The 24,510-nt window shown below is 40.7% G+C and overlaps 1 protein-coding gene across 1 annotated transcript; it reads left to right on the top strand.

Annotated features, from left to right (window-relative positions):
* The first annotated feature begins 1,149 nt into the window (after window positions 1-1,149).
* Window positions 1,150-23,404, top strand: LOC131956293 (uncharacterized). Its single transcript, XM_059320750.1, has 23 exons — window positions 1,150-1,260; window positions 2,300-2,371; window positions 3,399-3,576; window positions 4,273-5,192; window positions 5,431-5,608; window positions 8,093-8,181; window positions 8,921-9,113; window positions 9,835-10,640; window positions 11,335-11,527; window positions 12,328-12,386; window positions 12,880-13,069; window positions 14,071-14,156; window positions 15,093-15,282; window positions 15,834-16,037; window positions 16,565-16,590; window positions 17,483-17,669; window positions 18,541-18,584; window positions 19,452-19,641; window positions 20,307-20,398; window positions 21,030-21,204; window positions 21,753-21,808; window positions 22,044-22,233; window positions 22,921-23,404. The coding sequence occupies exons 2-23, from the start codon at window positions 2,302-2,304 to the stop codon at window positions 23,318-23,320; spliced, it is 4,716 nt and encodes a 1,571-aa protein (XP_059176733.1). The 5' UTR covers window positions 1,150-1,260; window positions 2,300-2,301; the 3' UTR covers window positions 23,321-23,404.
* Window positions 23,405-24,510: the final 1,106 nt, after the last annotated feature.

Raw genomic sequence — 24,510 nt, 5'->3', positions numbered from 1 at the left:
CAGCCAGAGATTTATATACCAATATAAGGTACCAATCATCTTTACAAAACTCATTCGAGCCAGCCAGAGATACACCAATGTCGGTTACCAATCAGCTGTTACTAAATCCATTCAAAGTTAGCCACACATACATAGACCAATGTAGGATACCAACAGAGAAGCCCCCCCCCCCACCCCGAAATTTTTTTACCGCCCCCCCCCCGAACGAAATGAAATTTATATAATTTATATAGAAAATATATACTTTTAACAGTATCCGCCCCCCCCCCCCCCCCCGAAGAAAGTCTACCGCCCCCCGAAAATTTCAAGTGCCCCCCGGAGAAAAAAGTCTCGAAGAAACACTGGATACCAATCAGATTTACAAGACTCATACAAAGCTAGAAATTCATAAACCAATTGTTTGTATTGTAGTTAGATTTTCTTCACACAAAGGTAATGTTAAGAGATATATTTTAGTGAAAATTAACATTCCGTCAAAAATTTTAACCTAGACAAATATGTAGATGAAACCCAAATAACTTATCAGCTTCCATCAATGCCACGATTTCTAACCTAGTGTTCTTTGACCTTTCTCAAATAATTTGAAAAGAATTTTCATCTATTCACTAAAATACGATGGCGGCGACAGTACCTAACAAAATATAAAATACGCCATTAAGTTTATTTTTAGAGTTTAATGACCTACTTACTTAAAACACTAAAAATTGGGTTCTATCTGAAATATTCCCGACAAAATAAAACAATTAATTGCATCCGATAGGCTTTCGTTTGTAATTCTTCCTCCCTTGAAGCTATTTTCTGTTTCAGAATTGAAAAGAATGTGCCCGTGTATTACTTTAATGTCCCGCACGAACAGGGAATTGATAAATGTTATTGATACTTAGAACAGAGCGAAGGGTGGACACCCCGAGATCCCACTGATACAAGACATCGACTTAAAACTGGATTACTTGAATCACTTGTGGTCTGAGTCACCGAGTTTGATTTTCCCGCCTCCGGGGGTTGTGTATCGTTGTGGTATTTTGATGGGGGTGATAGTGACGTCAGCGGGCGTCTACCCGGGCTGTCACGTGACTTGGGCGGTCATTTATATGTCCATGTCCCGAGGTCTGAACCAAACAGGACGGAGGACAGTAGGACAGTAGGACCTAGCAGGAGGAAACATCAACTCTCCTCAGTCGTCATTTCTCGGAGTGTGGTCTTGTCTTCTGTCAGACTTCGTACGATTTTCTTTACAAGAGAGTTACTGTCTAAACATTGGTACGTTATTTTTGTTGGTTTCTCTGTTGTGAGTTTTTTCTTTGCTTACAAAGTTAGTTTGTGAGTTTGTCTGTGGCTATAATCTTATTGCTAATGTTTGTATATTTTCCAACTTGAGAAATGGGTCTTTAAAAATAAAAACTTCAAAATCTACTCTTTTAGTCTAATTAAAAAGTAAATTAGTCTAAATAAATTTTTTATTTTATTTAATACAGAAGGCAAAATTAAGTATTTTAAAGTTAATTTTAATATTAATTTATGCAATAACGAAAGGGGAAATTATGCGGCGGTGGTGACGTCAGCTCAAGTGAGCTGGTGTTTACGATGGTTGTGTACACATTTTAGAGTTGCCATGGAGACTAATAACGTGGACAACATTCTAGAATCAACTGATCAACAAAAATATTGTTATCGTGGAGGGAGTGTCGAATTATTTAAGAATGTTCGGAAAGAAAAGAAAAAAAAAGTGAAACTTAACCGTTTTTAAACCTTGAGTATCTACCTAGTATTTTAATGTTTGAAATTCATAGTTAAAAAGTAGAAAGTAAATTTAATAAACGTTATTAAAAAAATAATTTTAAATGCTCTCTTAATAAGACAGTAGACATTGTATTCTTTCGTTGCCTATAAAATTAAAAGTTTCTTTTTTGGGCAGTTATCCGATTCGGGCAAGGGCCCGTTCGGGCATTTGTCCCATTCGGGAAAGTGTTCATTCGAACATTTGTCCGATTCAGGAAAGTGTCCATTCGGGAATTTGTCCCATTCGGGAAAGTGTCCATTCGGACATATGTCCCATTCTAGAAAATGTCCGTTCGTGCGTTTGTCGCTTTCGAGAAAGTGTCCATTCGAGCATTTGTCGCATTCTAGAAAGTCAATTAGTGCATTGGTCCGTTTAAAGAAAGTAGGCCATTAGTCAACTAGTGCTCATAAGGGTGCAACGCAAATGTCATAGTAAATGACCCATACAATCGTTTACATTTGTGAATGTACTTGTAGAAATAAAAGTATATCATTTGTATTTTAAAAATTTCTATTGTAGAGATGGCTAGAGTCAAGAAAAGAAACCGCTGTCAACTAGTTGCTGTCTGTTTGATTCTACTTTTTACTCCAGGTAAAACCGGCTTATAAATTAGTCGCAAAGACAATATGGCGACGGAAATAATTATTTAGATTAAAAATATTGTAATAGAAATACAACAATATTATAGTTAAATAAAAAAAGGCGCTCTACACAATGCATTTATACAACATACCCCTAACGTTTTCATTATCCATAACATTATCTGTAACATTACACATTTTTGCAACGCTTACCAACATTTGAATTTCACTGCTCTACAATTCTATGACACTACCAAACCTGTCTATGACTTGATCCACCCACATGTGTATGATACCACTGCTACGATTGTATGACACTACTCATGTCTATGACACTATCCAACTACAAGTGCCACTATCGGACATTCGTATAACCCAACCTAATTATCTATAAGTATAATACTACACAACAATTCCATGACACTACCCAACAATTCCATGACATTGCCCAACTACCTATGACACTACCCAATATTTAGATGACACTATCCAACTACCTATGACACTACCCAATATTTCCATTACACTACCCAATATTTAGATGACACTAACCAACTACCTATGACACTACCCAATATTTCCATGACAATACCCAATATTTCCATGACACTACCCGACTAACTATGACACTACCCAACTACCAATGACACTACCCAATATTTCAATGACACTACCCAACAATTCCATGACACTACCAAACAATTCCATGACACTACCAAACAATTCCATGACACTACCCAACTACCTGCGCTAAACTACCTATGACACTACCCAACTACCAATGACACTACCCAATATTTCAATGACACTACCAAACAATTCCATGACACTACCAAACAATTCCATGACACTACCCAACTACCTGCGCTAAACTACCTATGACACTACCCAACTACCAATGACACTACCCAACAATTCCATGACACTGCCCAACAATTCCATGACACTACCAAATAACTCCATGACATCACCCTACTACCTATGATACTACACAACTACCTACGCCACTACCCAACTACCTATGCCACTACCCACAGCTGAGCCTCAGTGTGTCAGTGACTGTACGGGAAAATCCGGTAACTACCCTGACTGCCAGAGCTGCAGCCTGTTCATAGAGTGCAACCAGGACTACTACTACAGGAAATCCTGCGAGAGTGGAACTTACTTTGATGGCGACTCGCAGACATGCACCGCATACATGCCTATATACTGCGAGTAAGTTAACAGGAAAACAAACACGTTAATTCACACAGGATTGAGTTGTAAAATCTTACAACAAACGCATTTATTCACACGTGACTGCGTTTTAAAAAAGTTTAGCAAGAAAACTATAGATTTAATATTGTATAGACTTTTCTAATGATCATAATGAAATCTTTAAAACTAAGCGTTAAGGGTAGAGTCCAATTATCCAACTAGGCAATGGGGGTGGGGGGGGGGGTCTACTGAAAAAAAAGGGCTATTGAAGACGAATTTATTGAGGGAGGGGTCTATTGAGTGATTGAGTGGAGTGTATATTGATGGAGGATTCTACTGGCTGAAAGTGGTATACTGAGGGAGGAGTCTATAAAATGGAGAGGTGGGGTCAATTGCAAGCATATATTTATTGAGGATGGTCCATATAGGAACTGTCTATTGAGGTGAGATCTATTAAGATTGGTCTACTAGAGTGAGGCGTAATAGAACCATGGCTTCTATTTATAGATCAGCAGGTTCTCTTGATATGGGGGAATTTTAAATGCAGTGGACTCATGAAGTAAAAAGAAAATTCTCGCCCAAAAGAGAGCTATGAGTTGTTCAGAAAAAACATTCAATTAAAAAGTATTGAAGTTCACTTTAAAGCAGCCATTGCAATGATCTATGCCTTATTTCACTTCAATGTTATTTAATTTCTAATTAAATTTCTTCCAGCCAAGACGGGAACTACGTTGGCGAAGGCGCTGTGGGATATCCCAGCTATACCCCTGATCCTACATACGCCACCACACCAACATCGTACTACGCCACCCCGGCCCCATACACCACCCCCTCCTCGGATCAGCTCGACTCCGACCCTTTCGCGGCTCTGGACAGCATGTTCGAACCCCAACCAGCTAGCCCCAAAAACGACGACCCGTTTTCCGCGCTAGACAACATGTTCCAGCCCTCTAACGATGGCGGGATGTCTCTGAACGACGTCTTCAACACCGCCGCGGATCCGTACTCCTACGGGTCTCCTATGGATTTCGGAAACACATTCGACGCTTCAGCTGTAGACTACGGCACGCCGGTGACTTACACTACCGCCAACCCCGGGACGACGGCTTTACCTTACTATCCAACTTACAAAGAGCCGTACGGATCCACAGCGGCCCCTCCGGCGTATTCACCACCCCTGAGCAGCGGGGCCAACCCGCCGTACTACTACGAGGTACCCTACGGTACCACAGCATCGCCGTCATACTCTCCAAACTACGAATCTCAGTACGACAACCTGGCCGCCCCGGCGCCCTACTACTCCCCCTCCACCGCAGCGCCGCCGGCGTACACCCAAACCTCTCCGCCCAAATACAACCCCGTGGCCGCCCCACCGCCTTACTACGCCCCCGCGTCATACCCCTCCACTGCTGCTCCACCAACATACGATAAAAACTACAGCCCAACATATGCCCCTCCCACATACAACGCCCAACCCCCATCTTACCCTGTACCCTCAAGCCCAAACACTTACAGCCCATCCCCGAGCCCCGCAACATACACTGCACCCCAGTACCCCGCGCCCGCTCAGTACACGCCCAGTTCCCCTCCATCTTACCCATCATACGGGACAAATAACACTGCTGCTACCCAAGGTAGGAACATAAATTCAATAATTCTAGAAACATATAAATTGTTATAAATATAATAACTTGCATTCATATTCATATGTGATGAGTATGTGAAGTATTCTTTGTAAGAATTTGAAAATATTGTGCTTACGGTAAATTTAATGAATTTATGTAGTAAAAAGTGACGCCCGGGGCGGACCTCCCCAGCACCCCCTAGTAACGCCCAAGAGTAAATAAAAACGTGTTTATTTATCCCACATAGATTACGACGACTGCAGTAATTCTTGTTCGGGTAAATCCGATGGCAACTATCCAGACTGCACATTCTGCAACAAATACTTGGTGTGTAGCAAGGGCGTTGTCAGCAGCTACACGTGCGGGTATGGACAGTACTACGACGAGAAGGTGGGGGCGTGTCAGCAGGACACACAATACCAGTGGTGAGTAAATTAGTAGACACACAATACCAGTGGTGAGTAAATGATGTAGTGGACACACAATAACAGTGGTGAGTAAATTAATGGACACACAATACCAGTGGTGAGTTAATGATGTAGTGGACACACAATAACAGTGGTGAGTTAATGATGTAGTGGACACACAATAACAGTGGTGAGTAAATTAATGGACACACAATACCAGTGGTGAGTAAATTAATGGACACACAATACCAGTGGTGAGTTAATGATGTAGTGGACACACAATAACAGTGGTGAGTAAATTAGTGGACACACAATACCAGTGGTGAGTAAATTAATGGACACACAATACCAGTGGTGAGTAAATTAGTGGACACACAATACCAGTGGTGAGTTAATGATGTAGTGGACACACAATAACAGTGGTGAGTAAATTAGTGGACACACAATACCAGTGGTGAGTAAGTTAATGGACACACAATACCAGTGGTGAGTAAATTAATGGACACACAATACCAGTGGTGAGTAAATTAATGGACACACAATACCAGTGGTGAGTTAATGAGGTAGTGGACATACAACCAATATTGAAGCAATGAACTATTGGGCACACAATTTCCAATCAGCCTTAGAAGAAGAGGTTTTGCGTCTTTTCGAAGGTGCTTATAAAATCCTTTATAATACTTGAAATCTCTTATTTTCATCACAACATTGATACGCATCAGTAGTTAATCTAATACGTTCTTAACATTACAGTAAAAAAAATACCACTACAATCATCTACCACATGCAATATCGAATATTCAGTTGTAAAATTCACAACTGCTAAGATAATGAATAATCTTCCATTAATGATTTAAAATTAAAATTACTATTCAGCAATATTGAGTAAAAAAAAAGATACAGATGGGAAAAACACCCGTATGGAAAAGAATATGATATATTTTAGTTGCCTCCCATTTCAAATAAAAACTGTACTACAGGAGACAACTTGTAACTATGTTCAGAAAATTTGTGATAAATAATTTAAATTTTTTATTTGCATTAATATGAATTAAAATCACAGTTTATTATCTTGTTAAATATTTTTGTATAAAATTTTACACGATAATTCAGTAAACATTTGTATTTTCTAAATTATAAGTATAAGTATTTGATCATAGTATAAGCAAAACCCTTGATCGAATTTCACTTTTTAATTTCTATAAAAACGAAAGAACGCCTTCATTGATTGCTCTTCACATGATGGTCACTTTTGACTTGACTTAATTAAGGATTTTTAAATTTTCACCTTTACTATTATGGGCCCAAATTAAAAATAAAATAATATCCCAAATATATCAAGGTTTGAAGATTATGACCTTGTATAAAAAGTTAAAAATACCATAACAAAATAAAATAATTATGAACACGTGTAATACACCAAATGTGTGGATAAAGAAACAGATGGCCAACACTATCCACAGGATAACAGTGTGTTGGTAACAAACTTACATCATCCCCACAGCATCTCTAGAAAAGTTGTGTAGTTGCTTAGCAAACATTAAACATATAACAAAGTAGACAACCACACATAACATCTCACCAACATCTCTAGAAAAGTTGTGTGGTTGCTTAGCAAACATTAAACATATCACAACGTAGACAACCACACACACCATCATACCAACATCTCTAGAAAAGTTGTGTGGTTGCTTAGCAAACATTAAACATATCACAACGTAGACAACCACACACACCATCATACCAACATCTCTAGAATAGTTATATGTTTTAATTGACAAACATTAAACATATACCAAAGTAGACACCCAACCTGCATACATACCGGGGTACAGTGGCGTAGCGTGGTTGGGTGTCACTCGGTGCGGCACTTAATGGTGTCACCCCCCCCCCCCCCCCCGAGGCGTAGCGACCCTTCCCGGGGACAAACTTTCAAATTTTTTCGATTTGCAACCCCCTTTAAAACTTTCGATTTGCACAACCCCCCTCAAACTTTCGATTTGCACCCCCCCCCCTCAAACTTTCGATTTGCACCTCTTAAAAGACTATTTAACACTCGAATTAATCACTTAATTAAGTGGAATTAACATTTTTCTCTATAAATTTTGCTATTTTTTGCCTTGGTATAACGGACCTAAATGGTGTGATCCGGTGCGGTCCGCACCCCCGCCCCCCCTTCGCTACGCCACTGCCGGGGTACCATCAGAGTTTCTTCCAGGCATCTCTTCGCCCCCCCCCCCCCCCGAAATTTTTTTTACCGCCCCCCCCCCCCCCCGAACGAAATGAAATTTATATAATTTATATAGAAAATATATACTTTTAACAGTGTCCGCCCCCCCCCCCCCCCCTGAAGAAAGTCTACCGCCCCCCCCCCCCCCCCGAAAATTTCAAGTGCCCCCCCGGAGAAAAAAGTCTGGAAGAAACACTGGGTACCATATGTATATGTCGACCACACTCTCCCACGTAATGCTGAATAACGTATTTTTTCTTCCTGTTCCTCAGCTACAGTGCTCCATCGGCATCGGCGTCACCCACATACACACAGCAAGTGGGTAGTGAGCCGCACGCTGGTTCATATTCAGACAACACAGGTGTGTATATGTCATGTTATGTTTAATATACAGGTGTGTATATGTCATGTTAGGTTTAACGTACAGGTGTTTATATGTCATGTTAGGTTTAACATACAGGTGTGTATATTTCATGTTAGGTTTGACATACAGGTGTGTATATGTTATGTTAGGTTTAACATACAGGTGTGTATATGTCATGTTAGGTTTAACATACAGGTGTGTATATGTCATGTTAGGTTTAACATACAGGTGTGTATATGTCATGTTAGGTTTAACGTACAGGTGTGTATATGTAATATTAGGCTTAACTCAATAGCTGAGGACCCGTCTAAGGGAGAAAACTCCAAAAACAAACAACTGCTGGCTTGTAGTTTGGTCGCAGAAAGAAAAGTTTCTACTGGAATAGGAGTCAACGGACCATTTAGCACATCACATGTTGACACGTAGTACTTTATTGTTTTGGAGGAAATCCCTTACAACATCACAATTAAGAACGAAGAAGAAAAACTCCATGAATTTAATAGCTATAAAACATTTAAAATTGTCTCTGTAATCATTCCGAAATAAAAAAAAAAAAACAACTATTATTTTTAGAATAGGATACTCCCACTATCGCTCAATTAATCTCATCCTGTCAACTCCCCCCTCTTCCCCCACGTAGACTTAAGAATATTATGCTACTATTATAGCTGACATTCTCAAAATCTTGTATTTACCCCACCCCCCCCCCCCCTTCCCCCTCCCCCACACCTCCCAGTGTTCAACTACTGTACCCCATCGTGTCGGGACCACACCGGGGCCAGCCTACCCTCGGGCCAGTACCTCCACTGTCACGACTGCTCCCTCTACGTCCACTGCTCCAACGGCATCTACACGGAGACCCGCTGTCCGGCCACCACCATCTACGAGGGCACCGTGGGAGTCTGTGTGTTCGGATCCAAGTCGGACTGGTAAGTGTGTGTGTTCGGATCCAGGTCGGACTGGTAAGTGTGTGTGTTCGGATCCAGGTGGGACTGGTAAGTGTGTGTGTTCGGATACAGGTCGGACTGGTAAGTGTGTGTGTTCGGATCCAAGTCGGACTGGTAAGTGTGTGTGTTCGGATTCGATTGATCGGTTAGAAGTGCTCGAAATTTCGCTCGTCCGTTTCGATCTAACAAGAAAGACTAACAGAGAAAGTAAGTTAAATAAAATCTAGTGAAAATATAATTTTCCCGGGGGGGGGGGGGGGGGGGTGACATAAAAGTAAAGTAAAGTTTCCCTTTCAAACCGGACGGTCTATGGGGCAAGTGAAGTAGAGTTCACTTGTTTCTGTTACCTCGGCATATGAAGAGATAGTGTGGTCAGCACTATGCCCAGCCACCTTTACTTTCCCTAACGTGAGTTAGGTACCCATCAGAGTTGGGTGGACTCAGGGACGGTCTACTGACTTGAACCCGGATTCCATCTCGAGACTTACGGGTTAGCAGTCCAGCTCTCTACCGATAGAGCACTCCGTCCCATTGGGGGGGGGGGGGGGGGGGGACGACGACATTCACATTGGTAAAGTATATATTTTTATATAAATTTTCATTTCGTTCGAGTGAGGCGGGTAGTAGAGATGCCCAGAAGAAACACTACGTACAAGTGTCAATGTCCTGAGGTCCTATCCTTGTTACACACTTCTATTTGCAGCAAACAAGTGACTCAGTTCCCTGGCAACACTCAGCCGTCCTACACTGGGCAGGCGTATGCCACATACCCGTCCCCAGCCCCACAGTATACCAGCCCACCAGCCACATCATACGCCAACCCACCTTACTCCAGCCCACCAGCCACACCATACGCCAACCCACCAGCCACACCATATGCCAACCCACCAGCCACACCATATGCCAACCCACCAGCCACACCATATGCCAACCCACCAGCCACACCATACGCCAACCCACCAGCCACACCATACGCCAACCCACCAGCCACACCATACGCCAACCCACCAGCCACACCATACGCCAACCCACAAGCCACACCATACGCCAACCCACCAGCCACATCTTACTCCAACCCTCAAGCTACACCTTACGCCAGCCCATCTGCGTACGCCAACCCACCAGCCACACCATACGCCAACCCACCAGCCACATCTTACTCCAACCCTCAAGCTACACCTTACGCCAGCCCATCTGCGTACGCCAACCCACCAGCTAAACCATACGCCAACCCACCAGCCACATCTTACTCCAACCCTCCAACTACACCTTACGCCAGCCCCTCTGCGTACGCCAACCCACCAGCCACATCCTACACCAACCCTACAGCCACGTCCTACACCAGCCCACCTGCTTATGCCAACCCACCAGCCACATCCTACACCAACCCACCAGCATATACCAACCCCACATATGCCAACCCACCAGCCACATCCTACACCAACCCATCAGCTGCGAACTCCCTGTACGCCAGCGATCAGTCGCCCAAGTCTCCTTTCACCAACCTAGGTAAGTAAGAAACTAACTTAACGAACTCATCTATTACGAAAAACGTACATTACAATATTTTGTTTCGTTGATGCGGTTTTTGAAAAAAGTTGAGTCAGTGTATTATAACTTTAAGAGGGAATAGGGCGGGTCAAGCCTACACGTGTAATGTTTATCTAGAACAGTTACTTATGTTATGTAACTCCTCTGTTACGAAAAATATACATTACAATATTTTGTTTCGTTGATGTGGTTTTTGAAAAAGTTGAGTCAGTATATTATAACTTTAGGAGTGGATAGGGCAGGTCAAGCCTAAATGTGTTTAAGTCTAATGTTTATCTAGAACAATTACTTATGTTATATAACTCCTTTATTGCGAAAAAACGTACATTATTATTTTTTGTTGTTGTTGTTGAGTTAGTATGATATAACTTCAGGAGTGTGTAGGGGAGGGTCAGACTTAAAAGTGTTATCCCTTTATTAAGGACAGTTACTAATGTTATCTACATAATTAGTTAATCCAGTCGGTTATATTTAAGTTCTGAACTATAGTATTTCCAATATGAATTGAAGTTTTTTTCTGGTAGTATTTGTATATAAGCTGGTGTATGGGTGTGTAAGAGAGGGGGGTGGTTAGCAAGCAGGGAGCGGTGAGCTGATGGTATATTCTTGGGCAAACCGTGATAACGGCTATCTTTACACCCCCCCCCCATAGTGTCCCACCAGTGTATCACGTCATGTGTGACCAGCGGGGGCCGGGCGCGGGAGAACGGCATCTACCCCATCTGCAACAACTGCCGCTCCTTCATCATGTGCGTGTGGGGCTTGACCACCACCCAGGACTGTCCGGCCGGCACGTCCTTCAGCAACAACCTGTTGGTTTGTGACTGGGATAGGGCCGGCAAGTGGTGAGTGGTTTGGCTTGACCTTTTGGTATTCTTTGTCTTGTGGATAGGTCTCTCTTTTTCTCTGTTTATATATACAGTGGCGTAGCGAGGTCGGGTATCACCCGGTGCGGCACTTAATGGTGTCACCCCCCAGAGGCGTAGCGACCCTTCCCTCTGACAAACTTTCAATTTTCGATTTGCAACCCCCCCCCCCCTCAAACTTTTGATTTGCACCCCGCCCCCCTCAAAATTTCGATTTGCACCTCTTAAAAGACTATTTCACACTCGAATTAATCACTTAAGTGGAATTACCATTTTTCTCTATATATTTTGCAGTTTTTTGCCTTGGTGTCACCCCCTAAATGGTGTCACCCGGTGCGGTCCGTACTCTCGCCCCCCCCCCCCCTCTGTATATATATATATATATATATATATATATATATATATATATATATATATATATATATATATATATATATGATTTCTAATTTCGCTTCTAAACTTGATAAAAAGAAATTTTCGCCCAATATATTTTTGCTCTTAGCTAAAACTATATGTATTTACAAATGCAATAAAAAGTAATGATTAATTTTTCTTTAATAATAATATGTTAATTAAAAGTCTCAGAAATTAGGCTATGTAACCTATGCATATGTATTGAAGTAATACCACTACAAGTTAATATTCTGATAGTATTTTTTTGAGTTAATTACTAACTTGAATTGCTGTTCAAAAAATAGAAAGTATCCGTGCAGAGATTTGGTAATGCTGATACATAGCTTATCAGAATACGTTGTTAACATGGCATTCAATGTTTTCAGCACGGCTAATGGTTTCCAGTCTCTGCAGGCTCAGAACCCTGGTGATGGTGTAATGACAGGTGAGTGTGGGGTCGGTTTATAACGAGATTTGAGGTGGTTGGGGTGGTGGTGGTACGAGGGTTGGGGGACGGGGATGGTCAACACTCCTCTAATTCACTCAACACTTCTCTAATTCACTCAACACTTCTCTAATTCACTCAACACTTCTCTAATTCACTCAACACTTCTCTAATTCACTTAACACTTCTCAAATTCACTCAACACTTCTCTAAATCACTCAACACTTCTCTAAATCACTCAACACTTCCCTTATTCACTCAACACTTCACTAATTCACTCAACACTTCTCAAATTCACTCAACACTTCTCTAATTCACTCAACACTTCTCTAATTCACTCAACACTTCACTAATTCACTCAACACTTCTCTAAATCACTCAACACTTCCCTTATTCACTCAACACTTCACTAATTCACTCAACACTTCTCAAATTCACTCAACACTTCTCTAAATCACTCAACACTTCTCTAATTCACTTAACACTTCTCTAGTTCACCCAACTCTCCTGGAATCGTGCCAAAGTACCGACGGGCCAGTGGCCGACGGTCAGTACGGCTCAGAGAACTACTGCAACATGTACATACGCTGTGAGAGGGGTCAGGCGACCCGGCTGTTCTGTGACAGGGGTCAGCTGTACGCAGAGAACCAGGGCGCCTGTGTGGCAGACATTGATGGAATCTGGTGAGGCGGGGACTTTTTTCTTTCAGTTTTATTTATACGTCTTTAAGTTCTTTAAAGAGTATTCATTGAGACTAGAAAGGATGTCGTTATTTCGTGGCATATGGCGCTTGTAAACCTGGCAAACGTTGTACGATTACAATAATTCCTCTATACTTCGTATACGAGAAAGTAATAAACCGGGAGTGATCTCCCCTAAACTTTCTCGAATATTTTTATATAAATGATTAATATAACAGGGGATGGGAACTCGGGCTATAGACATGATTTTTAATCCATTTTAAATACTTAAAGTTTTAAAAATAGAATGAAATCTCGTGGACAAAAGAATTACACACCAAGTGAACGCTAAATAAAAAAGTGCATACTAGTGCGCAATATTATTAGTACTTTAAAAATTTACATTAGTTTTTTGAGAAATCGGAAGTGGCGTAAATTACTACTTCCGGTCAACGGAAGTTACTCAAAATTTAACAGAAGGTAGAGAATTAGATCTTATACTTACATGTGAAATTTCATTTATCTATCTGAAATAGTACTCAAGTTATAGGCTTTTGAAAAATTCAAAGTAGGAAAAATACCACTTCCGGTTATCGGAAATCGCTCAAAAGTTGATACGGATCTACGATTTTGATAAAATACTTATATATGAAATTTCATCAACCTAGCTGTAACGGTACTCAAGTTATCGTGTTTACACACGAACACACACAGACATACGGACAGAATTGCAAAGCCCGGTTTTTCAGACTGGATTACGCATAAAACCTCTTAGTTTTGATAAATCTGGATTGATAATTTTTGCCCGATTAAAATAAGTCCTCTAAACTTCGGATGTGATGAAGGACTGAGGTGTAATACGGTGAAAATTGTTAAAATTTCAAGTGATTTTTGTGCACGATTACAATACTTTCTCTATACTTCGTATATACGAGAAAGTAAAAATGAGAAATATGACGTATGAAAAAGATCGTAACCAAATAAAAAAATCTCAAACATTCCAGTGTCCAGTCTTCGGATGATTTAGGTCAAGGTTTTGCACCTGTTGTGCCAGAATCTCAGCCCAGACCAGTCGAGTCGACTCTACCAGGTGAGTGGCAATTCTAACACCAACACTACACACATAACACAACACGCAAACATAACACAAAAACACAAAATACAACACGCAAACATACCAGTGGCAACTCTACTACCCACACAACACAAACACAAAACAACACGCAAACATAACACTAACACACATACAACACACACACAACCACACAAACACAACACAAATAAATGCAATACATAAAACACAACCCACAAATACAACCCACAACATTTTTTACACATACAACACACAAACAAATACAATCAGGAAACACAACACAAACACATCACAAAAACACAACACAAACATAACACAAAAACAACACAAGGACATGATTACAGAGCTGATACAAACTTTTCACCTAACGTTGTCATGAAAAAGCTTATCATTTATTCCTATGTGGAATCATTTGCATTAGAAGTTTAATCAAACCAAATATTTAAAATTTAAAATGACGTTTAGAAGCAGTAAACTAAATATGCTTGCTATCAAGATGCCAGACTGCAAATTACAAACGCCTTTTTGTCACATTTATTAAACCGGTCATTAATGGAGAACTGCTAAACATAAAAGTAAAAGTAAAGTTCCCTTTCAAACATGACATAAAGTTAACTTGTTAACTGCTTAATATATGCCTAATCAATTTTCACCATTAAAATGATCTTTAAAATCTGTTTTAAAAATGTACAATTTAGAATCAGCTATAAGTGATTCAAACCGCTGTGATAGAAACATCGCAATTGTTTCGTTTGTTTTGAGATTTTCTGTCTTTTTAATTTGTTATTATTATTTTCTAATTTTGTTAAAATCAAGAAACTAACACATGTTTTCTATAAACTAACACAAAATACTTTATGTTTTCCATAAACTACCACAAAATACTTTGTTTTCCATAAACTAACACAATATACTTGATGTTTTCCATGCAAGTGTTTACGGGATGCATCAGGAGCTGTATAGAGGGAGGTATTGTACGGCAGAACGGCAGGTACAGCCACTGTGATTACTGTAACGTCATACTGGACTGTCAGGGCGGTGCGCAGGCGCAGTACTTCTGTCCGGACCACGAGATGTACATGGAGGCCACGGGCAAGTGTGAGAAGGACTTCAAGGGGGAGTGGTAAGGGCAGGGATTTTTTTTTTGCTTGTCTTTAGTCAGTTTTAAAACTGTTAAGAGTAGGTTTCGTTTACGTGACTTTTGTCTTCTAAAACTGTTAAGACACACTTTATTGTTCTCCAAATGTAACTATCTGTTACCAATGTATTTCTTATTAATCTTGGCTAAAACTTTTTTTTTACAAAAAAAAAAAAAAAAAAAAAAAAAAAAAAAAAAATTATTAAAATAAAAATAAAATAATAAAGCACGAATTACCAAGAATTGTTATAAAAGACAACAGTTGTTATTGAGGACAACAAATGTTATATTTAAAATAGCAATTTTTTATTGTCGTTATTTTCAATAATTTAAGAATACAAATAGGATTATATTTTCTAGTTATTCCTAGCATTCGGAAACATAACTAATGTAGTATTTGATTTTTACTAGCCATTCGGAAAGATAACTTCTGTAATATTTTCTAGTTTTTCCTAGTCATTCGGAAAGATAACTCCTGTAATATTTTCTAGTTTTGCCTATCCATTCGGAAAGATAACTCCTGTAATATTTTCCAGTTACGCCGAGCCCTTCAAGCTGTCGGTGCTAGACTTCTGTGTGGACTCGTGCACCGACGTGGCCGACGGCCGCTACAGCTCCTGCACCTACTGCAACGTCTACGTGGACTGTATCGGCGGGGTGGAGAAGATGGGCTTCTGTCAGCAGGGGGAGAAGTATGGCAGGGTCGAAGGTCAATGTGTGGTGGATACTGATCATGAGTGGTGAGTAGTGGGGGTGGGTTGGGAAGGGTTGGGGTAAGAGGTTTGGGGCGGGGACGGGGAATGGTGGGGAAGAGTTGGGAAGGGAATGGGGTTGGAGGTTGGAGTTACGTATAGGCTTGGAGTTTGGTTATGAATGTTGGGAGGTGGGGGGGGGTTGTAGTTAGATAGTGGGTGGTGGAGTTTGGTAGTGGGAGGGTAGTTTGGTAGTGGGAGGGTAGTTTGGTAGTGGGTTGCGAGTTTGGTAGTGAGAGGCGAAATTTGGTAATGGGGGGGGGGTAGTTTGGCAGTGTGTGGCGAGTTTGGTAGTGGTAGGGTAGTTTGGTAGTGTGTGGCGAGTTTGGTAGTGATAGGGTAGTTTGGTAGTGTGTGGCGAGTTTGGTAGTGATAGGGTAGTTTGGTAGTGTGTGGCGAGTTTGGTAGTGATAGTATTAAATACGAAATCACTTGCTAATGATTTAACCTACCTAAACTTGCTGGAGAAAACAGTTTGAACACACGCTTTAAGGAATCAAATCTTCTCTTTACAGCACACCTGATAGCGGCGATATGACAGGTGAGTTTTTTTTTTAACATTTGCACATTTCAATAGTGCAATAGGCTACCAATACAATACTGCATTTAAAACGTGTTGCGTAAATTGTTCAAGCTGAACTATTCCACATTTAGACATTTTAATGTTACAATACGACACTATATGTGGAGGTATTCCCTAAGTAGATGTTTTTGTACACAGACGGTCGTTGAGCTATCTATTGTATGATATTTCTATCAACTCAGCTATTTCTATCTGCGGTGTTATATTTCTATCAACGGGTATCTACTATTGCTATTTCTAGCTGCTGTCTATTGTTTCTATTAATTTGCATATACTACTATTTCTATCAATGTTTTAGGTTTACTATCAACTTAGGTCTAATTCATTAATTTCTATCTAAAATCCAATATTTCTACCGGTTGTCTAATAATTCTATGAATTTATGTAAAACACATCAATTTCTATAAAAAAATCCAATATTTCACCTAAAATTTCTATCAAATTATATCTAACTCATCTCTTTCTAAAATCCAATATTTCCACCTTTTTGTTTTACTCTTTTGTTTGTTTTAAAATCCAATATTTCTACCTGCTATTTAATATTCCTATCAACTTAAATCTAACTTATCTATTTCTATCTAAAATCCAATATTTCTATCTTTTGTCTAACTCATCTATTTCTATCTAACATATTTCTACTTTTGTCTAACTTGTGTATTTCTACCTAACATATTTCTACATTTTGTCTAACTTTTGTATTTCTATCTAACATATCTCTACCTTTTGTCTAACTTTTGTATTTCTATCTAACATATCTCTACCTTTTGTCTAACTTTTGTAGTTCTATCTAACATATCTCTACCTTTTGTCTAACTTTTGTATTTCCCTCTACGATATTTCTACCGGCCAGTCTTCGACCAGTGTGTGGAGGATGAAACAGCACCTGGCAACTACCAAGACGGCCGGTATGCCAGTTGTAGCTACTGCAATGTTTACTTCGAGAGGACCAACAACGTGTGGGAGAGGAGGTTTTGTTCTGACCGGAACAAGTACGTGCAGGCGTCTGGCGCATGCGTGGAGGACACTACTGGAGAATGGTAAAGTTTGTGGGTACAGTTAGGACACTACAGGAGAATGGTAAAGTTTGTGGGTACAGTTAGTATACTACAGGAGAATGGTAAAGTTTGTGGGTACAGTTAGGATATTACAGGAGAATGGTAAAGTTTGTGGGTACAGTTAGACTCGACTATATTGAGACTAATAGTTTTATCGAGGTGATATCAATATACACAAACAAATATGTACTGCTTACGTGTCCAGATTTCTTGATAAAAATGTGTTAACATTTAAAACGTTTGTAATTTATGAAACGATCGTTCGTCTAAAACTAAATCTTTATTTTCTCCAATAACAACACCAATTCCTTCGGGTTTGGTCTAAACAGATAAGAATAGGGTGAGAAAGAAGGTTAGATACTTTTTAGTGTTAGCAAAGGAGTGAAACAATACTATTGATAGGTTTTGGCGTGCAATTCTTCTTCTTCTATGTTTTAAATTGTAACATTGAAGGATATTACCCCCGATACAATTCAGTATTACGTGTCAATATTTAATGGGCCATATGGCCCGTCGACTCAAACTTGTGTCTGCTTTTATTCTGGGATTTGCTTCATGGCCTATACTAACACAAGAACAAACTGCAAAGCAGCAATTGTTTGATTTTGGAGTTGTTTCTCCTAGATGGGTTGCTGTCCCCAGCTATCGAGCTGCATCTGCCCCGGGGGATCCTAACCGGGGACTTTTATCGCTAGCAATCAAACGCTCTCCTACTCAACCACGCCTTCCCCTTTTATGTGCAATAACTGTCTTGATCTTATCACACCCCCAAATGTGTTGCCTGAAGCTGAGACATTCCCCCCATAAATAATAAAAAACAGTTCAATGAATCTTTGTTTTATTTTGCCCCCAGCTTCACTGAAGGCGCGGGCAACAATACCTTGGCACTTCCACCCTGTAAGTATGGTAGAGTAAGGTGGTCCATTAATGGAGTCCATTAAGGGAGTCCATTAATTGAGTCCATTAAGGGAGTCCATTAATGGAGCCCATTAAGGGAGTCCATTAATTTCATCTGACATCAGTCATCAACTCCACATCTATTTTGATACATCAATGAGCATATTACACTGACCCCAGCCATGTTTTATGACGTCATTGGCCACCCCCCCCCCCCCCATCATATTCTCCCCACCCCTGTATTATGACGTCATTGATCCCCATCACATTGACCCTCAGCTCTGTTTTATGACGTCACTGAGCACTATTATTTTGATCCCAGCCCTGTTTTATGAAATAATTGACCCCCCATCACAATTACCCCCTAATCCCCTGTTTTATAATATCATTAACCCACCCCTTTTTCTGACATCATTGAGCCCTTATCCCAATGACCCCCATCACATTGGACCCACATCCCAACGAACCCCATCACATTGACCCCCCACCCCTGTTTTATAATATCGTTGACCCACCCGTGTCTTCTGAGTTCATTGACCCCCCATCCCAACGACCCCCATCACATTTACCCCCCCCCCCCAGCCCACCCTTCTATTAACCCACACACTCCACCATCCTATTAACCCACACACTCCACCCTTCTATTAACCCACACACTCCACCCTTCTATTAACCCACACACTCCACCCCCAGCCCACCCTTCTATTAACCCACACACTCCACCCTCCCAGCCCACCCTTCTATTAACCCACACACTCCACCCCCAGCCCACCCTTCTATTAACCCACACACTCCACCCGTCTATTAACCCACACACTCCACCCCCAGCCCACCCTTCTATTAACCCACACACTCCACCCTCCCCAGCCCACCCCGATTGTATCAAAGACTGTATGGGTGACGACGGTCCCGTGGCCGACGGCTTCTACTCCCACTGTGAGTACTGCAACGCCATCCTCACGTGCATCGGGGGCGTGACCATGTTCGAGTTCTGTAGCCCGGGGTACGGCTACAACATGGACAAAGGGAAGTGCGACCTTGACCCTAACCGAAAATGGTGAGTGGCTGTACTCTTGTATTACAAGGTGAAGGGTTATGTTTTAGTTTTTGTATTAAAGTGATTGTTTGAAATACGATGGTAAATGATATGTGTATAATCAATGATATATCAATGTTGAGACTTCAATTATTTGATTAAAAGAGTTAATGTATTGGGTATTGGTGTAATTTAAAAATAAAAGCGTAGGCCTACTTCTTGAAGGAATAATAATAAAAGCTGCAACAGTGACTAACAAAATGACTGTAAATCACAAGGAAAAAGCAAACTTCTTTTATGTGATATGTTTTGAACATATTATATTAAAACATGTTTATTTTATATCAAAGTAAAGTTAAGATGCGCAGATAAAGTAGAGTTCATATGTTTCTTGACCTCGGCATTTATAGGGAAAGCGTGGTTATCCATTTGCCCAGTCGCATTTACTTTCGCTAACATGAGTTAGGTACCCATCAGGGACGTACTAAAGATTGAACCCGGATTCGAACTCTAGACTTTCGGGTTAGCTGTCGAGCTCTCTACCGCTTAGACCATGTCGTCCCATTTAGATTTAAAAAAAAAATGATATTTAAAGTTTTAACAAAAGGGAAACGAACGTGACTTTATAACATGACTTATGACTTATGTGTCTCACGTGATCTGTAAACTTTGTTTTGTCACGCCAGCGAAGAGCCGCTGAACTTGCCGGAGCCAATCACGTTTGATGAGCCGGACAACCAGATGGTCCTGATCAAGGCGACACGACCTGGCGTCAACCGTGAGTACAGTCTAGGGTTAGGGTTAGGCTAGGCTAAGGCTAGGCTAGGCCAGGCTAGGCTAAAGCTAGGCTAGGTTATGGTTTTAATGGAATGTTTTTGTAAACTGGGTGAGAAATATAATTTTATTTTAATATTTTAAAGAAATAGTGTTTGTTGGATTGAGATCTATGGGTTTTTGGTAGTGTAACTGTGGTAACAAGGAAGTAAAGTACCCTTCCAAAGCTGAAGCTCCATGTTGCAGTTAATGCTGATTTCATTTTCCCCTTCCAACAGTGAGTTAGTGGTGATTATCACTTTACAATCTTAACAGGTTTCGTAGGTGTACAAACATTGCATTGAGTCCCTATACGTGGTTTGTGTTACAATGACTGAGTTACTATACACCAAAGCATTTATGTTAAATACCCTCTCAATCATATTTTGACACGAGTTCTTTAAGACTCACGTGCACACACTTGATGTTGTTTGTGAGCGAGCATATTAGCGCCCTCTCTCTCACAAGTCTAATACTTGTGAGTACATCAACACTCACGTTCACCTACAATCTAATATTTCGATGTGAGTACACGAAGACTCACGTTCTAATAATTCTAACCACCACACCACAACTCCCCCACCCGCCTCTTTCAGTACTCACGGCGTGCCTGGACTCCTGTGTGGGACCCAACAACCAGCTGGCACCGGACGGCTACTACAGCTACTGTCCGGAAAAATCCGGCTACATCCTGTGCGACAAGGGCCGGACATTCATCTACTACTGCATGGAGGGCGCGACATACCTGGCGGAGAACGGCACGTGCATGATGTAAGCGGTGACGTCATAACTCCACCCCCTCTTATAGTAATTAGTAGCCTTAGATTTGTTCATAAAATGTGATGCATTTTGTGTTGCATATTTCATAGTCCTCCCCCCCCCCCCCCCCATCGTACCACTTTGTCACACAAAGTCAGACACCCTTCTGTTTTAAGAGTGTGACATGCTTATAATGACCCATTAACCCTTAATTTTAGTTTTATATAATTGTGACTCCAGTTGTCAGCAATGATTTCACCAATACCCCCCATGAACGTGCGCATGGCGTTACATTACAAAGCATTTATTTAAAAAATTCAGTGAAAGATTTAGAGTTCAAACGAAAACAGAATAAGCCCCACTAACAACTTGAGTAGTCTAGGTACAAACCATACAGTCTTTAGGAGTGATGAGTTTATTATCTGTACATTGACTTATGAAGGAACTGTGTGATCAGCCTTATGACATTAAAGCTTTTACTTAAATTGATATGACCTAGTACTCTTTAGACCTAGGTGGACCCTAAGTAATTCTCAAGACTTCTGCTTTTTTTTTTCCAGAAGTTCTCTGAGCACTGCCAAGCATGGACAATCTGTTCTAAGAGAAGGCGAACTAGGTCAGTTCTAGACACTTGGACATATGCAGACACCGATATTTATTTGACTCAATCCAGACAATTTATGTATCGCTATCAGATATATATATATATATATATATATATATATATATATATATATATATATATATATATATATATATATATATATATATATATATATTGATAATCCACCGAGCATACACCTACTAATCCACTGTCCACACCCCTGCTAATCCACTGTGTCACCCCACAGGTCACCCCGCCTGCATCAGCAACTGTTTCTTCTACGACAAAGTGGCGCCCTCTGGCAGGTACCGCCACTGCGAGCACTGCGCCCAGTCTGTCGTCTGCAGCGGTAACCTCATGCACCGTGAGTCCTGCCCAGTGGGGACACGCTACTACTCACCTGCTGGCACGTGCGATGAGGACACGATAGGCCAATGGTGAGCTGTTGTTTACATTGTGGGGGTGGGGGGGTGGGGTGTGGGGGAGAGGTCTACGTATATATAGTAAGCTATTATATACATTGTGTGTGGATGTGTGTGTGTGTGTGTGGGGGGGGGGGGGGGAAGTTGGGGAGGTCTACATCCATATAATGAGCTGTTATTTACATTGAGTGTGTGTGTGTGGGGAGTCTACATTTTCATGGTGAGCTGTTATTTACATTGTGTTAGGGGGGGGAGTGGCTACTTTTTATAGTAAGCTGTTATTTACATTGAGTGTATGTGTGGGGGTGGGGTGTATGTGGGAGGGAGGAGGTCTACATTTATATAGTGAGCTATTATTTACATTGAGTGTGTGGGGTTAACCGGTTTAATGTGTGTTGGAATAATGTGTGTTGGACTACAGGCCAAGAAAAATCATTATAATTATAATTAATAGTAAGGAATTGCTACTTCACCTCGAAATATTTTAATCCAAACCTATAGCTCTATCGTTAATAATTTAGTCCTGGACTGGACTCCAAAAACTATAAATGCGATGGTACGGCTAATCTTTACTGTATTCCTGACGCTCTTCCATCCCTCTTTTAGTTTTATAATAACTTATTTTAACCCCTGACTATACCGAAATATTAAATTACGTATACGATGGTATGTCTAACCGTTATGACGCCCTCCTATCCCCAGTTGGCCCAGCACAAACCTCCCCGCCACCTCCGCTGTTCCATCCAACGCCCTGGTCCTCAACCAACCGGTCGCCAAGTCCGACTTGGTTCGAATGCTCCAAGACGCCAGGGAGGGCCGGCTGTTCTGGGGCCAGTCCCAACTCACGGACTACATCCTGGGGCTGCTGCGTGAGATGGCTAACAGGATGATGGTGCCGGTGGAGACACAGGCGCCGCTAATGGCAGCACCAGCGGTCGACCCCAACGCACCAATGATGGGACCTCAACCCCTGTTCGACCCCAACACCAACCAGTACTACTACCCGCCACAGATGTACCTCCCGCCCCCACCCAGTTACGAGAACCCACAGACGTACCTGCCACCCTACCAGCCCTACCCCACAGACCCGAACATGGGATAGATCCCGCATTGTGAAGCCATCTGACCGCAAGCAGGTTGTCCATTTCAATCATGATCATCTTTTGTAACTCTTGCCAATCAAATAAACGGCACAGTTTGTAATACAGTCTTCTGAGTTACGTTTTTAACTTCGTTCAATACTAGTAGAATCCTATCTTATCCTTTTATCTATTGAAGTTAGACTATTTACAGATGGGAAAATTTTATGTTAGCCATCACAAGACGTATTTTGTATAACATTAGGCAGTCAAATAGCTTTTTACTTGGATAAGATGGTAAGCGTCACTTTAAAGCATGGCAGTATTAACGTTTGCGTTATTTTATATGGTCAATGTTATAACCTAGTTCATTACTATTAAGATGGTCACTTAGCATCACTTATGAAAAAATTAACTGCTTTAACTGACTGGGACTAGTAAAGTGATTTAATTTGATAATTGTTGACAACATTAGCGTTAGTTTTGGATGAAGTACAAAAAACAAAATAGTACATTATATTTCACAAGCATGTTTATTGAAGTGTAAAATATTTGTACATATTAAAAAAAAAACATGCATTGCATATAAAAACAATTGGCTTGTCTAAGTTACAATGAACACAAGCGTAAGATGACAAAATTTAATTACTGGATGATTGAAGAATAAGTAATTTGCAGTATGAGACTACCAAACATTTCTACAAAATAAGTAAACATTTTCTAAAGCCGACTAAAATGAAATTCCAAATAAAAATCCACAGGCACATTAATACCATCAGCCACAGTATTTGTTAAATGTCTAAAATCTAAGAGGTAAGTATCTAATTTATAAACTTGCAGACGTTCTTAACACATAGAACAAGGCGGCTGTAGGAACAAGTTTACAGTTAATCTACATCTAATTAGACAGCTTTGTGGAGAAGGGAGGTATTTTGTTAAATATCAGTGTAACTAAACATTTAAAACTTACAATACAAACGTACAAAATACGATGATTACAACAATAAAATTCACAACAGATAGGACTATATATTAACAAACAAGAGCTGAACTATACAAAGTTGAGTACACAGCTATATTCACAACAGATCTATATATTAATAAACAGAAGAGTTGAACTGTTAAAAAAAAAGTTTTGAGTACTTCCCAACACTGGGGATGGAACAGTGTTAGGTGTGCTGTTGTACTGCAGCCCAATGTTAAACCAAAAGTT

This window comes from Physella acuta, unplaced genomic scaffold (genome assembly GCF_028476545.2).
Source record: "Physella acuta isolate Inbredline_101_S28 unplaced genomic scaffold, ASM2847654v3 ptg001145l, whole genome shotgun sequence".
Classification (NCBI taxonomy): domain Eukaryota; kingdom Metazoa; phylum Mollusca; class Gastropoda; family Physidae; genus Physella; species Physella acuta.
This window is presented reverse-complemented; position numbering and strand designations above follow the sequence as displayed.